The 17,132-nt window shown below is 45.6% G+C and overlaps 1 protein-coding gene and 2 pseudogenes across 1 annotated transcript; all 3 read right to left on the bottom strand.

Annotated features, from left to right (window-relative positions):
- The window catches only part of LOC123139780 (disease resistance protein PIK6-NP-like), a 5,874-nt pseudogene extending 4,580 nt beyond the window's left edge, over nt 1-1,294 (bottom strand).
- An 8,650-nt stretch (nt 1,295-9,944) lies between these two features.
- Nucleotides 9,945-12,745, bottom strand: LOC123140051 (putative wall-associated receptor kinase-like 16; annotated as a pseudogene).
- A 115-nt stretch (nt 12,746-12,860) lies between these two features.
- LOC123139779 (wall-associated receptor kinase 4) lies at nt 12,861-14,187 on the bottom strand. Its single transcript, XM_044559487.1, has one exon. The coding sequence runs from the start codon at nt 14,185-14,187 to the stop codon at nt 13,117-13,119; it is 1,071 nt and encodes a 356-aa protein (XP_044415422.1). The 3' UTR covers nt 12,861-13,116.
- Nucleotides 14,188-17,132: the final 2,945 nt, after the last annotated feature.

Here is a 17,132-nt window from a genome sequence, read left to right as displayed (position 1 = left end):
AGAAGTGGACTCATTTCATGTTAATTATTCTCCTCTCAATGGCGTGTGAGGATTTGCACCGGGAAATTTCTCATTCCTGGCTTTGTCCAAACACACAAATTAATTGATCCCGCCTCAAGCACTCCATGCATAGCTGATCTAAAGGTTTACATCTTGGATGATATTTTTCCTAAAGAAATAAATAAACTCAAGATTTCTAACTGAGTGAACCAAAAACTTTTGTTCAAAATTGAAGTAGTACCTGCTGGTAGAAAGCATATATAGTCTGTTCAGCAGACAATTACTTGAGCTCCGACACGGTACTTCCCTGGCCCTGGCATAGGCTTGCAACTTCAACATGCTCTGTGGATACTATGATATGGCTCCCCTGTTTGTTTTCTGGGAAGCAAATTTTGATCTGGTGCCATTCTTCAATGGTGGATAGTCCGGTAAGCACAATCAGGTACCTCTTCTTGCTGACATATTCACTGTACTCATGTGCCAACTCATGCCAAGTCTTCTCCCCCTCTGCCTCCAGTAGAAAATCAACCACCCCTATGGTGGTTGCCCGAAACTGTTCCACTATACTCCGGACAAATTGTTTCCGGTGGAAAGGGCGTGTCACCCTAAGCCACGCTCGGGATGGGAATTTGACTTTGACATTTGGATTCTCGTAAGCATCAAAGATGATGGAGGTATGCCCAACCGTGCCACTTGTTCCCCACACTCCGATCACTCCAATTTGGTCTGATCCCAAGTCTTTTCTGTCGCTGAGGATCAGCTGGGCAAGATCCAACCTTAATCCTGATTGGTGCTGATCTGTAGCATGCCTTCTTGCTTCATCAACACCGAACATGGCTGTAGTGGTGGTTGTGAATATGAGGTCAGAAGAATTAGCGGGTTTTGATCCACGGTCGATGAGGCGGTACCGCACGTTCCTCTGGCTCACATCCTCCACCTTGGCACGCAGCTCCTTCATCTGCTTGGCGACATGGCGTCGATCAAGCAAAGTGCGAGGGATGCGCCACCAGGATTTCCGATGAACGCGGACAAAGAAGTCCTGGAGGCCATCCTCGACGTCGTAGGCGACGTCGCGAACTTGCTTCACCCAGGTCCTGATCACCTTGTTGTGGTCGTCCCGCTCATCATGTGCCACCATCAAGAAAGACTGCATCATCTCCAGCTCGTCGGTGACGAAGGCCTTGTCGCGCTGTACTCCCAGCTACAGGGCCACCTCCTCCGCGACGGCGGATTTGGCAAAACCCAGTGCCCCGATCAGCGCAGACTTGCCGATGCTCAATGCGGTCGCCTCCATCGCTACTGATCAAGCTTCCTTCTCTCGCTTCCCGTGAGCGTTTGCGTGTGAATGGATCTGAGATGCCGGGCTCAAGCTCTCAGGTCATGGTTAGGTAATGACCTTGCTGATTGATGGCAATTAAAGGCCTGCTCACTCACAACTATCTTTTAATCAGGAATTTGCTGCACTTAAGTCCTTATACATTAGTTTTTGACAATGGACTCATTAGTTAACTCTGCATGAGGCCGGCTCTCATTATAAGGATAGACAGCGATACCTTAACACACTCATATTGTTGATTTCTATTTCTACAGGAGCTTGTTGCACTCACTCATCTAATCAAGCCCCCTATTGATAATGAACTAAGCCTGCATGTGACTGTCCTCCCTCCAACATTAACAACCCACATCACGGTTAAAGTTTAGTGAAAATAGATGCAACTTTGATGCTAATAGTTGTCCAAGGTGGCTGTGAACTAAACAGAATATACTCCTATATGCTAACACAAGGATTAGTTGAGACATATTTGAGATGCAGGTTTTAATCTCTTAGGTCCTGCTTAGACAGATAATGGAAGTTATTACTCTCTTTTTTTATCAATCAAGGCTTGCAGGCCTCCATCGCATTGCATATTAATTCAACAGTGTGGCACTCACCATTAGCGCTTTTTAATTAAGGGAATAATCATCATTAGTTAGGCATTACAGTGACACCCTACAGCAAACATAGAAGTATACATTGTTCATTTCTAATACTCCCTCCGTTTCAAATGACTTGTCTTAGATTTGTCTAGATATGAATGTATCTAACACGTTTTAGTGAGGATGCATAAAGACAAGAACAACCCCACCCACCTAATTCGCCTGCCTGAACCAAGTCTGCATCAGGGATTGAAATTTAGTGAAAAGGCATACGGCTTTGATCCTATTACATGGTTGCCCGCTATCTAACACAAAGTTTAACCATTTATCGATTTATTATTGTGGGGTCCTATGCACGATCGACGAAGAGCAATGGGGCATTTGGCATACCTGGCGGCTCCATTCAGCAAGGATTTTGCGTGCACTCATTGCGTATTAGTTTAATTGACGGTGTGACTCATCACCGGATGGGTTTTACTTTGATGATACGATTAATAATTGTTCATTGTTAATGTTGTACTGATTGGTCAGCGTATTTGTTTATATGTTACTAGTGTCAAAAAAACGTCTTACATTACGGGACGGAGGGAGTAACTGCTAATGACCTTGCCCATTGATGTTGAATTGCTAATTTACGGCCTGCACACTCACAACTACTGCGTATCAGGCCGGATCTCGTTACGAGGATAGACAACAATGCCGCAACACATACTCAGTCTCTCCGATAAGGATCAAGTGTTAATTTGTAATTTTTAAAGAAGCTAGCTGCACACAATCACCTAATTAGGTTGCCTGAACAAGGCCTGCATGTGACGTCCTTCATCCAAGAACACACTCCAATGCTTAAATTTAGTGAAAATGCATAAGGCTTCAAAAGTAATAGATGTCTGCCAGCTGCGATACTAAACAAAATATACTTCTCTGTAAAGAAATATAAGAGTGTTTAGATCACTATTATAGTAGTGATCTAAACGCTCTTATATTTCATTAAGGAGGAAGTACTATTTATAGGGATTACTTGAGGTGGATTTGGGATGCAGGTCTCAGGCTCTTAGGTGGATGGAATTTGCTCTTTTCTAATTTGTAACAATCAAGACTTGCCAGGTCTCCATCACGCATGTCCCATATTGGTTTAACAGTGTGACACTCATCATCAGCGCCTTTTAATCTATACTTAGGGGTGCATTGTTAGCTACGCTTTACAGTGACGTCAATCTAGTGACAATGCATATGGCTGTCCGGCGGCTAATGCAAAGTTTAAGCATTTATCGATCTATCATTCTGGATTGTTGGGACCTCGTCGCGCATTTGGCATACCCAGCAGCACCATTCAGCAAGGATTTGGCGTGTCCTCATCGCGCATTTGTGTAAATGACAGTGTGACTCATCACTGGATAGGTTGCACTCTTTAGAGCGACATAGGATTAGCAATTGTTAATGTTGTACTAGTAAGTGCATTTCAGTATGCAGAACAGTGGTCAGTGGGACGGAGGGGGGAATCCTCAACCATTCATTGATCTATTATTGTTGGTTGTTGTGACCTGCGACTGCGAGAGGCATGTCCCATGTGGGTTCCTAAGCGCGACCAACGAAGAGCATGTGGCATTCAGCAAATGATTTGGCGTACGCTCATCGAGTATTAGTTTGATTGACAGCGTGACTCATCAGTAGATGGGCTTTACAGCGATGATAGGATTGACAATTGTTAATCTGTATGTATATGCAGAGCAGTGAATAGGGTAGGGGAGTGTGGGCCGGAGGGGAAAATGCGTTGAGGAGGCGAGATCGAACCTCCGTGGTGCCGAACCTCCTACACGCCTTTCATTTTCTTCATCGAGGGTCGAGGCCTTGGCTAAAGCTCGTCTCCCTCTCCTCTTCTCCCCCAACAAAATGCAATGTGCCCTTGTGCCATTGCCAGGAGCCATTTCTGGCATTCAGCACGCCGGGAGCATGCTAGCATCGGCATGGCTGACTTTGCTGCTCCTCGAGTTGCGACTGCTCGACCCTCTTTGTCTTTCCTATGCACCTTCACAAGCCGAACCCAACCTGACTTGTGCATCTCATTTCTGACCAAGGAAACCTCATCGAGGCCATCATCTTCCTCCATCAGCATTCGGCAAAGTGTATTAAATTAAACTAGGTAGTATTATTCGAACCTGTAATTAAGCCACTGGTAATGAGCGGTGATGTGAGAGCTAAACACGATCGTGCAATAGAGTCCGAGTAGTACTTGTATTAGCATCCGAGTAGTACTCCAGGTACAGGCACTTGTCCGGTTTACTCACGTGAAAAACACAACCAACTCGTACTAGGACTCTTGAAACTAATACGTGACTACAATTAGGTTAACTCTTACATTCACCTCCTTAATCTAGTTGCTTTGTCTCCATTGCTTGTACTCCCACATTCTTCCTCATCTCGATGAACTTCTGTCGACCGAGAGGCTTCGTGAGAATGTCGGAAAGCTGGTCCTTCGTGTTCACGTGCTGAACTTCGATCATCCCTTCCTCAATGCACTCCCGGATATGGTGGAACCGAGTATCTATGTGCTTGCTCCTCTCGTGATGAACCGGATTTTTGCACAAAGAGATTGCAGCTTGGTTGTTAAATCTTCAATGACACCTTCTGCACCTCCCGCTTTGCAAGATCAGCTAGGAGTCTTCTCAGCCATACTACTTGACAAGCCGCCGTGCTTGCCGCTATGTATTCTGCCTCGCATGAAGACAACGCAACCACCTTTTGCTTCTGAGAATTTGAGCTGATAGGATTTGGGCCAAGGTAGAATACCATGCCCGTTGTGCTTTTTCGGTCATCCACATCACCTGCCATGTCACTATCTGAGTATCCATGAAGGATCAATCCTTCCTTTCCCTTTCTGTACGTGCAGCCAAGATTAATAGTGCCTTTCACATACCGCAAGATTTGCCTGACCGTGCTCGTGTGTTCGGTTGTCGGATTCTCCATGAAACGACTCACGATCCCGACTGAATAAGCCAAGTCAGGTCGGATATGCACCAAATATCTTAGGCTTCCCACAACGCTTCGATACATTGTGGTGTCCACCGGCGGATTTGAGCTACGCTTGCTCAACTTGTGTCGTTGGTCCATTGGAGCTTGTGTCTCATAGCATTCTGTCATGCCACACTTGTCCAATAGCTTGATCGCATAAGCCGATTGACATAGGGAAATCTCTCCGGAGCTTTGCTTCACTTCGATGCCCAAGTAATAGCTGAGTAATCCCAGATCGCTCATGCTAAACTTCTTCTTCATCCGCGCCTTGAAACGTTCAATTTCTTGCGCGCTATCTCCGGTGATAATCAGATCATCGATCAAAAACCAACAATTGGTATCTAGAGCCTCGACGATCTACGATGACGGACAGCAACGCTGAGTCAGTCAAGTCCGGCAATGGTGGTTCCAAGGGGAACAAGTCCGGCAACGGCGGTTCCCAGGCGAACAAGAACATCGACAAGGTGAAGAAGGGCGGCAAGTCAGCGACTAGTGGTGGCGGAACGGGCGGCGCCAACGTACTGGCGCATCGCAACATCCCCATCCAGTACCCGATGCTCACCGACGCCAACTACGACGTGTGGACGATGACGATGAAGATCATTCTCCGAACCCTTCGAGTGTGGGAGGCCATCACGGACGACGACGTCGACGAGGAGTGCGACGAAGGTGCCATGGCCGCCATAGCCCAGTCTGTGCCGGATTCCGTGCTGATGACATTGGCGGAGTTTGAGACAACAAGAGAGGCGTGGAACGCACTCAAAGAGATGAGGATCGGAGAAGATCGTGTCACGAAGGCTCGGGCACAAGTGCTGAAGCGCCAATTTCACAAGTTGCAGATGGAGAAAACTGAATCGGTGAACGACTATGCCATGCGTCTGACTACCTTGGTGGGAGAGATCCGCACGCTTGGTGCAAAGCTCGAGGAGACCGAGATTGTGGAGAAGTTTTTCAGTTCGGTGACTGATAAATTCATGTACATCATCGGCACGCTCGAGCAGCTTTACGACATCGACGACATGACCATAACGGAGGCGATCGGACGCCTGCGAACATGGGAAGAGAATGCTCGTGGCTGTCGGAAAGGCAAAGGAGGAGGTGATGACCAACTCATGTACTCGCGCGCAGATTGGGAGTCCCCAAGTAGCAAAGGAAGGCGCAACGTTGGCGAAGGCTCAAGCAACGCGAAGCGCGGCGGACAAAATGAAGAAGGAAAAGGAAAAGGCAAGCCACAAGGTCGTGGTAAGGTGGACCGATCTAAAGAGCGGAAGCCACGAAACTTGGATACGTCCGAGGTCAAGTGCTATAACTGCAACGAGATGGGTCACTTTGCAAAGGATTGTCCGGAGCCTAACAAGAGGGAGATCAAGGCAAATTTGGCGAAGTAGGAAGACGTATGTCCAGGTCTTCTGATGGCCAAAGTTTGTGATCTCGTGGAGTCTAACAAGCGTGAGATCAAGGCAAATTTGGCGAAGCAAGAAGACGAACGTCCAGGTCTTCTGATGGCCGAAGTTTGTGATCTCGTTCAAATGGTGGTTGTGAAACCAAGCCGGAAGGTGCTACTTCATGAGAAAAAAGTAACACCAAAGTTATCCGGAAGCCAGAACATGTCGTGGTATCTAGACACGGGTGCCAGTAACCACATGACGGGGTGCAAGGAGAAGTTCTTCGAGCTAGAATATGATGTTCAAGGCTCGGTCAAGTTTGGTGATGGTTCAAATGTGGAGATTTGTGGGCAAGGTTCTATCCTCTTTGAGGGTCTCACAGGAGAACATCGCATACTCACCGGAGTGTACTACATCACATGGCTTCACAACAACATCATCTCTGTCGGGAAACTTGACGAGAATGGATGCAAGGTGGATATCAAGAACGGAGTGATGACGATCTTCGACAACCTCCGAAACGTGCTAGCGCATGTGAAACGCACGCGGAACATGCTCTATATTCTCAACATTGATCAATCTCAACCGGAGTGTTGGGTCGCCAAGAGTGATGATGATTTGTGGTTATGGCATGCTAGATTTGGACACGTTAACTTCTATGCCTTGAAGAAGATGTCGAAGATAGAGATGGTATCTGGGATGCCGTTTATCGACCATGTTGATCGAGTATGTGATGGGTGCTTGGTTGAAAAACAGCACCGCAGGCCGTTCCCTGCTCAGTCTACCTATCGTGCAAGTGATGCACTCGAGCTGCTCCATGGTGATCTATGTGGCGCTATCACCCTAGCAACTCACGGAGAAAAGAAGTACTTCTTCCTTGTGGTAGATGACTACTCGAGATATATGTGGGTCGTTCTCCTACGATCTAAAGATGAGGCGTTTGAAGCATTCAAGAAGCCGAAGGCTGCAACGGAGATGGAACACAAGCTGAAGGTTCGCGCTCTACGGATAGATCGCGGCGGAGAGTTTACGTCAAACGAGTTCAACGACTACTGCAAGAAGATTGGCATAAAGAGGTTCCTCACGGCACCTTATACGCCACAATAGAACGGGGTTGTTGAAAGGTGCAATCGAACCGTCGTTGACATGGCGAGAAGTTTACTCAAGAGCAAGAACTTGCCGGGGACTTTTTGGGGAGAAGCTGTCTCGATGGCGGTCTATATTCTCAACCGGGCTCCAACGAAGGCAGTGATCGGCAAGACTCTATATGAAGCAATTTATGGACGGAGGCCGAATGTGTCTCATCTACGGACATTTGGGTGTGTGGCGCATGTGAAGACGACGGAGCCGCATCTCTCAAAGCTTGCTGATCGCAGCACCAAGATGGTGTTCATCGGATACGAGAGGGGTTCCGGCACCAAGGCATACCGCTTCTACGATCCACAAACCAAGCGTCTACGGATTTCATGCGATGTTGTGTTTGAAGAAAACCAAGCGTGGAATTGGAGCGCAGCAGCCCATGATGCTCCAAATGATAACATATTCACACTTGAATTTCCAACTGATAATGATGCAAGGGAAGACGTCCAGGTGGTTGGCAAGACGCCCAACCAAGGTGACCGCAACGGCAGTGATCACCATGGTGCCGACACCGACGACGACGCGCATGGGTCGCAAGATGATAGCAACAACGACGCACATGACACGGGCGGAGATCTCGACAACGAGGCGCATAGTGACGATGACAATCAAGATGATGGTTATGGTCATGACGACTACGCCGACGACGAGGATGCCAACGATCCGGCATCTACCACGCCCGAGACTCAACGGTCTTCCTCAAGTGCATCGACGCCGACAGAATTTTTGTCGCCCCCTTCGCAAGCCACAACGGATTCTTCCGGGCCTCGTCGCTACAAGCCCCTCAAGAAAGTCTACAAGTACGCAAAACCAGTTACACTCAAGTACTCCGATTTGTGTTTACTCGGAGTTGAGGAGCCGGCGAACTTCGTAGAGGCGAGCAAAAGTTCAAGTTGGATGCACGCCATGGATGAGGAGATGAAGGCGATCGGGAGCAATGGCACGTGGACTTTGGTAACCCGATCTCCGAACCAAAAGGCCATATGTTTGAACTGGGTTTACAAGTTAAAGAAGGACACGAAGGGTGCCATTGTGAAGTACAAGGCAAGACTCGTTGCAAAAGGTACGTACAACGTGAAGGAGTTGACTATGAGGAGGTGTTTACATCGGTTGCTCGAATCGAGACGGTGGGAGTGCTCCTAGCTTTGGCAGCAGAAGAGGATTGGAAGGTTCATCATATGGATGTTAAATCCGCTTTTCTCAACGATGACCTCACAGAGGAAGTGTACGTGGAACAACCCCTTGGCTACGAGAAGAAAGGCGAAGAAGGGAAAGTTTACAAGCTTAAGAAGGTACTTTACCGGCTGAAGCAAGTGCCAAGAGTTAGGAACTCAAAGTTAGACCGAAGTTTGGTCTCGCTCGAGTTCAAAAGATGTTCTCTCGAGGATCTGAAAGATAGTCCAGTAAGTACCGAAGAACAGGTGAAGACTGAAGATGCGATCAAGAAGGAGTGTTGGTGTCAAGCATTCGACAAGCCGACGACACCAAAGACGGTCCCTGAAATGCTACGAGGAACGGCAAAAGAAATGCCAAGAGTAAAGCATACGAGTAACAGCAGTCGCATTTGGGATCCAAGTCGCACCGAGGACGTCGTGTTTAGGGTGGTGAATGTGAGAGCTAAACACGATCGTGCAATAGAGTCTGAGTAGTACTTGTATTAGCATCCGAGTAGTACTCCAGGTACAGGTAGTAGCCGACTAGGTTTGCTCCTAGGCTATGTTCAGCATATATATATATATATATATATATATATATATATATGCGTGTACTCCTACCCCTTGTAATCACAAGAAAAGAGAAAAGCAATACAAAGCAAAGGCTCGACACGGGCCTTTAGCCATCAAAATCGATCAGTTTTCCATTCGCAAGTTACGAGAGAATCCGCCTAGATCGATCGATCGATCGCGTCGTTACTAGCCCAAGCCACCCTCACGTACAGAAGTACGTGGCTATACACACGTACACTGTTTATCAATAAACCTGCTAGGCAGCTTGCTTGGTTGTTTTGTACGTGAGTGTGCAGAGGTCCTGGTGATTTGATCCGTCGACAAAACCAACAGGTGAGACATGAGTAGCAGTTGCTAACACTGTAAAATACCTTTATCCAGCACCATAGCTTAACGGCTTTGCTAAAAATCAATCGACTGAGACTTCGCGAAGTCTCAGTCGATACTACAATCTGTTGATCTTGCATTGAGATTTATGCAAACAATTTTTTTTTCAGTTTTCTTTTCTTCTTGCATACTACATTGCTTGACTGAGACTTCGCGAAGTCTCAGTCGACTAAGACCTAGACAAACCCATAGCTTAATCACAATGACTTGTCCTCTAAATTGAAATTACACACAAAAAATAAGCTACAAACACAATGCGGGAATTTACATGGCATACTCCCACACTAAAAGGAACTACATGCATTACATTTTTTTCTATATAAATACATATAGGATAACTGACAAAGATGCACCTCAGAAGCTTAGTAAGCAGATGATCATCCCACTGTGTTCTTCGCTAGCGTGGCAAGCTGGCCGAGTTCAAAAACTCTTGCTCCAGACTGTACTTTCCGGAGCTGCATGTAGGTGTTAAGCTAACATTACTGACAATGTTGTTGCTCTGTGCATGAGAGCTAGCGCCATTTAGGCACCCAAGTGACTCGATCTCTCCATCATTTATGGGAGGAAGTTGACTCCATAATCTTCTAGTTTTTAGGAGTTGCAACTTCATTTCCACCTCTTTCATTGTAGGTCTTTCTCTTCCTTTGGTTTTCAAGCATGCTTCCGCAACTGAGGCAATTTCATCAATTTCATTCTGGTTGGCTTCTTCTACAACTTGGGGATCCATGATTTCCATGAGAACTCCCTGCTGAAGTCCTTCCACAAAGTAATGAGCCAAGCTTTGTTTTATACCTTCTTCATTAATAAAAATTGGCTTCTTTCTCATCAGAAGCTCCACCAGTATAATTCCAAAGCTATAAACATCACTCTTCTCACTTAGCTCCCCAGTGTGGTAGTACTCGGGGTCTAAGTAACCAAAAGTTCCTTGTACAATTGTCACTACATGTGTCTGATCAAGCGATAAAGACCTCGAAGCACCAAAGTCGGAAACCTTGGTAGTAAAGTTGCCATCTAGGAGTATATTGGAAGATTTGACATCTCTATGGAAAATTGGTATTGCAGCAGCTGAGTGGAGATAAGCAAGAGCACCTGCAGCTTCTACAGCAATCCTAATGCGATCACCCCATAAAAGTAAGCATTGAACACTTACATCAATGTGAAGAAGATCATATAGTGTGCCATTGGATATGAACTCATAAACTAGCAAAGGCACTTCTGTTTCGAGACAACAACCAAAAAACTTGACCACATTCCGATGAATGATTTGTGATAGGATGGCAACCTCGTTGATAAACTGGTCAATCTCAGTTTGCTCCACCAACTTAGACTTTTTTATGGCCACTACACGTTGATCGGATAGAATCCCTTTGTAAACTGTGCCATGTCCTCCACAACCAAGAATACGACTGACATCAAAGTTGTTTGTTGCTTTATCTAATTCCTCCAAGGAGAATATCTTTGTTTTATCTGTGGCACTTTAGTCTAATATTAGTGATTCCAAGAGTAGCCCTTGATTTTTCTTGAAGTATGCTCTTCGTATTCTCTTCTGTATGCCTCTCTTCCACTTGCTGATGAATGCCATTATACCTAGCGCAAGTATTATCGCACCAAGGCCACAACCAATTCCAATTCCAATACCTGTACATCTAGTAGTAGTTGTTAAAACATGTCCTTAATTTTCAAGTTGCAATTCTATTGAGGTAAGTAATTTCGATATGACTTACCTAAGAGAAGGCTGTGTCTCTTTGCTGATGTGACACATCTCCGTTTTATTGTATCAAACTCTTTTCCATGAGTGCAGGTTTTGCAACTATAGCCCCCAGGATAATTTTGGCATGTGCCATTGCAAGTATTCATCAACAAACACTCGTTGACATCTGTAATTGGTAGGCATGTGAGCAATGAATGATGCCTGAAAACAATTAGTAGTAAATGTGGAACCAAAGCTAGGTCACCCTTGGCCTACCATTCATCCAACACACATTGAAGTTACCTCTATACATCAACGTGCTCTCCAAAATGTTGCATTGGCCATTACTGTTTCTAGGTACATCTTAGTAAACAACCAAATTGTATAGAAAACTAATATTACATGCTTATATATGTTAATAACATTTTTTTCATTTCCATGAGGCGAATTTACATGCTTATGTGTATGCCATTGCCACTAATGTTTCGGAAGTTTGTCTGAACTTATTCTAAAAGACAAAAGAAAAATGGTTGTATAAGATTAAACGTATACATGATGGTGGTATCCAGCCTTAGCTCAAGCAACAAAGCTCAAGTAGGGATCAAGCCCTATTTTGGCATTTTCATGAATTAGCCAAACTCTATTACTGGTGTGCGCCTAGCCATTTAGCGTAATGTACCTTTTTTTAAGTAATAAAATTATCACCCTCCTGGTCTCTACATCATATGATGCACACAACTAAACTGAACCATGTAGTATGAGTAGTATGACTTGGATATCGACCTAGTTAGCGTAACTCCGCTAAAAAAAAGAGGAAACCAACTCTTTAGATCAAGAGATAGAAGAATTGCAACACATGAATCCTGCTAGATGTATCATTATCAGAATTCTAGTCAATCATTTCATGTACTAGGAAAATCATGCATGCGGTTGGATGGAAATTTGTAATGGAAGTTGGAGCGCATTTACCTGTGCAGCCATCCGGTGTGTATGGATTTCCCTCGTAATTGGGAGAGCACTGGCAACGATAGCCGAGCTGCATCATCACATTCCCATGGTGACGGGAGACAGGAATGCAAGCGCTATTGACACTACGACATGCGTACGTAGCACTTCTTTGCTTGCTCATATCAATCGGGCAGGTTAAATTATCGACAGACCACCACATCTTCATGTCGTATTCATCAGATAAATAAAAACCATATTGATCGATGATGTCTTCTATTTCCATGCTCCCATCGGTTGTATAACTTACTACCGCAAGATCTTCATCGTTGTACCTTGAGTTGTTTTGTATTTCTCTAACAGTAAGATATCCTTGATTCACTAAAATGTTGCCCACAATGTATTTGGCACCTTGATCAAGAATTGTAATATTTTCTGATGTACAGTTAAGCCGGAACTTTTCGGCAGCATAGCAATCTTTTCCAAGCCCAAAAGGAAAGGGAATGTTTGTGTTCCCGCATAATCTCTTGCAACCTTCTTTAGGATTGGGAGTGTAACTTGCTGCAAATGGATTGACATAGGAAGAAGTTACACTGGGATATCGACCCATGAGAAGTTACATTAGGATCATGGGAATTAATGGCCATCCTATCTGGACTAGAGATATGCTTTTATTATAGCATCCAAATGTGTCAAATATTCTACAAAAAGGTGCGTGCTGATTTTCAAACTTCTATGACAAGCAATTTTGAGTCTTGGGCGAGAATACAATTAGTGCCTTTTCTTAGCACTAGTAGCTATATATTTTACCTAGGATGCATAATGATTTTTTCCCAATAAAAAATGACACCGAGTGTTAAACAGAGAAGCAAAGTTATATTAATATCATTGGTGCAAAAATTCCCATAATATTCAATCATGCATATTTGAATCCAATATTCATGACATGCGAGTTGAATATTTTTATGTATAATCCTAAGTAATGAGTAAATTCCTGACCTTGACAGCCGTCCATAATGTACGGATTCTCGTCATCTGCGTAACTGCGGCAGCGACAGGAGTAGCCTCCAGATGTCTGATCCTGGCAATCACTGTTATCGCTACAAGCATAGCTTGACTTGTTCTTCTGGGCACTTTCACAGTTTGGTTGATCCGTGATGGCCATTCTAAAATATGGCCCGTCAACATTCTGTTCGTCTATCATACTTGAATAGATGTCAACCGTATGAAAATTGTAATTTTCCGCCAAGAAAACTTTGATACTACTATTAGAGAGCCCCTGACCTTGACTTGATAGAGCTGAGAGGCCACCATTAAGGCGGCCAACTATGAACCCAAAGGCTCGCACTTCCTGCTGCATACGGATGGAACAGTATCCCATCCCAACATCGCCAGAGTACTGATTTGCATTTGCCTCCCTCATGGCCTCTTTGTTGTCTAGGCAAATACTCGTGCAAGAACCTATGGGCTTGTTGGTATCATGGCCGAACAAGTAGACACCCACACCACAGCCAACAACGAACAAGCCTGTTTCTTTATAGGCCATAAGACCTTTAACAGGGGCCTCCCATGACATGTTATAGGTGTCGTTCATACCTGGTTTCATGGTGACGTTGAAGTGGATAGGAGAGACTCCAAGCAAATTTTCTCCGGGAGACAACTCAAGGACCTCAGTGGTACTGTTGTCTAGAAAGAGCCTCGAAGAACTAGTGGTGTTGTCGCAGGTGAGCTCGAAGCCTTGCCGGAAGCAGCCCGGCCCTATCCCGAACGGATAGTGAATGTCTACATCCCCGCATCTGGAAGGGCAACGAGCCTGATGCAGCTCGGCGGCAGAAGGGGTATGCAAGATCCCGCCCCTTCCGGCGTCGGCAGCCGACGTTGGCTGTAGAGCTGCCGCCAAGCACGCCAACCAAAAGGACAAGGCGATCATTGTGGCTCCGGCGGCGGGCAAGTTTGTTCTAGGTGTTGGTGGTTGGTTTCGTGTCATGGTGGCGATAGGATCAATAATAGTACTAGTGAGAGTGTATGCATGCTGCCTATGTACGCATGCATGGCGTATTAAAAAGCTGGATGCCCCATCGGATATTACGATCATCGCCAGGTCAGTTACCACACCAGTACTTACGACGTGCATGACCCGCGGGTCGTCAGCTTGTCGGCCAGCTGATATGATAGTAGCCGTTTGGCAACACTACGCCTTGCAAATTTTCAATGGTCAAGGGTACGTCTGGTTTTGTGGCCAAGGAGAAGGATACGTTTATGCCTGTGGCCGTGTGCAGTGCAGGGAACTACCGAGAACCATCCAATTAATCCACGGGCCACCCTGACTCCTGCCAATTGACGGGTCTACTCACAAAAAATTCTACAGATTTTCCACACGATCGATACGTCCACCCGAAAGACAAAGACATGCGAGCGTGCCCTTCACGACCAAGGCGTGCACCAAGTTGGAGCCAGACTGCGGCGACTACAAGGCAAAGGAGAAGAAATGAGTCAAACCAGAAGACCAACTCCACGGTGTCAACATCGAGAGCGGCCAAGGATCATCGAGAGCGGCCAAGGATCAGCGGAAAGTCATTTTGCGCCGTGATGCTACCTTGCCGCAACAAATCCGCCATTCATTGCGCGCGCCAAGATGCGTGCTGGTGGGACCATTTTATTCTCATTTTCTGCCATACACTACTCCCTCAGTCTCGGTTTAGAGAGTGTGCACATAGTTCTACGTCATTCATTTGACTAACTAAATATGAGTTATATATCACCAAAAGCATGTCATCGGATTCTTAGCGGATGTAGGTTTCTAAACATATATTTTTCAACACACATAATAAATATATAGTCGGTCTTTTTCGCTTCGTTGATCTGTCGGTGGCGGCATTTGTTTCTCTTTCCTTTCTCTTGTTTTTCCTTTTGGGATTGTTTGTGCTGCGGACCCAGCGAGCTAAATGTATCGGATGGTTATTTTATAATATAAAGTAGAGAAAACCCTTTTATCGTGAAATGTAAGTTCACGATTAAATATTTCTTCTAAAACTCTAGAATTGTTAACATTTCCAAAGTACCACTCAAGTCTCAAGATGAACCACATTAAGTTATTTAAAAAAAAGGAGGATTACCCCCGGCCTCTGCATCTGGGTGATGCATGTAGCCATTTTATTAATTGCTCACGAGGGCATTACAAAATAGTACATCAGGTAGTCTGAAGCCACCATCTTAGCAACAAATGTCGCTACTCCTATCCATTTGATGAAGGGGTGCCGATAGTCCGAGCCTAATACCAAACAGACTTCGCACCAAAGCCTAACATATAAAGCGGGAGGCACCAATCGAGCCACATACTGGGTTTGGGGTACAAACTGGTCCGACGCACTCTCATGTGTCATCGCCGCCGTCTTCGACCAATCCATCTTCAGAGCAGAAACTAAAGACCTTGCTAGGCCTCTTCGCCATCGTTGCCACCATGGCACCAGATAGCGTCCTCCTCCTATGCGAGTCCATCTCCGCGCATAGGACGCCGAGTCTCCCCTGCGCCAGCCGCCGAGATCGCCGCCATCAACGAGTAAGATAAAGCACCGCTCCACCAAAGAAGCCATCCACTGGTCCCTCGAGCCCGTGTACATCTTCAAGAATGACGCACCCAAGGGGGAAACGATACCAGAGCGCTGCCTCATTCGATCTACTGATCTAGGTTTTCCAGCGGAGGTAGCGGACAGAGGTCTGGAGCTTCTCCACGTTGATGCCTTCAAGGAGGTAAAGACACTGCAGCAGACAGATTAATCTCAACCAAAAAATGAGTATGATCTACCAAACTACGAATGTGATAATGGAGCCTCAACTAAAAGAAATAAGAAGATTGACCAAAAATAATTAGGATGCAGTTGTTTCTCACAATCCCCATGCTAATAAATTGGTCTTTACACCAACCAAACAATTTTAAGTGAAAGATTTTCAAAAACAAAGAGCTTGAGAACGCGATGGATCTATCACAGTTTTCGTCTAGTGTAAAAGGAATTGAAAATGTGAGACAAAAAAATCATCACAAAACATGAATCGGAAAAGAAATGATTCACCAGAGTCTGACAAAAAAATGTGCCATCCAAGTCGACGGGTGGTAGCAACAGTGCTGCATCACGCGGCTCTATTCTGGAGCAACGGCTCCAGATTTGGCTGCGTCTGCCTCAGCTTGCTTAATTGGGGGCTTGTTTGCTGCACACATGGAAGCAGGAGCGGCGGTTCTAGGATGAGACCGTTGCAGTTCCGGTCGCTGGTCGTGTGGACGTGGGCGGCAGGGCACCGAGTGGTAATGCGTTGGAACTTGTAAGTGGTGAATGGGAATAGCGTTGGTAGGCAACTGTTGTGGGAACACCAGAGCTCCAGGTGAAAACTCAGCTCGGCTTTGGTTGGCACAGAATGACAGTGCCCGCAGACTTTGTTCTCCTCCTTGGAGGCGTCATGGATGCTCCGTCTCATCTCCAGCCAACAACGTTTTCCAGATCATCCGTGCAAAAGCCCAAGTTTACGGCCCTTGTTCGAATGGGCGGCAGTGACCTTTCCCGTTGCTTATGGAGGTGTCGCCTTAGGAGGCCATAACCCTGGTCAAGTTGGGTTTGACAGAATGTGTTTGTGCTCTAGGAGTGTGTTGAGATGAAGCAACTCTTTCCTTGTGAACGTCTACCCAAAAATACAGAGCTCCTGCCAGTTGCTCCAAAAAAAATGAGTCATGTATAATTTGATAAGCGGTGAGTTCATGTAATATTGTTGGCTTGAGGCTAATAACCCGTGCAATGTGTGATGTACAGTTTTTTGGTCTAATTGCTAACAGTTGAAACTATACTATTCATGAGTGATGAGTGTACAACATGAGTCATGGTGGCCTAATCTTGTGCTTTTGCAACCCACTGTAAAGTTTCTCTTCTGAGGTTGGTTTTTCGT

The sequence above is a fragment of the Triticum aestivum genome, chromosome 6B, assembly GCF_018294505.1.
Source record: "Triticum aestivum cultivar Chinese Spring chromosome 6B, IWGSC CS RefSeq v2.1, whole genome shotgun sequence".
NCBI classification, from domain to species: Eukaryota; Viridiplantae; Streptophyta; class Magnoliopsida; order Poales; family Poaceae; genus Triticum; species Triticum aestivum.
Note: the sequence above shows the minus strand (reverse complement) of the source record. Positions and strands in the feature narration are given on the sequence as shown.

What these genes read in the sequence shown, in the direction of transcription:
- LOC123139779 (XM_044559487.1), bottom strand. Translation starts at nt 14,187, where the DNA reads ATGACACGAAACCAACCACCAACACCTAGAACAAACTTGCCCGCCGCC.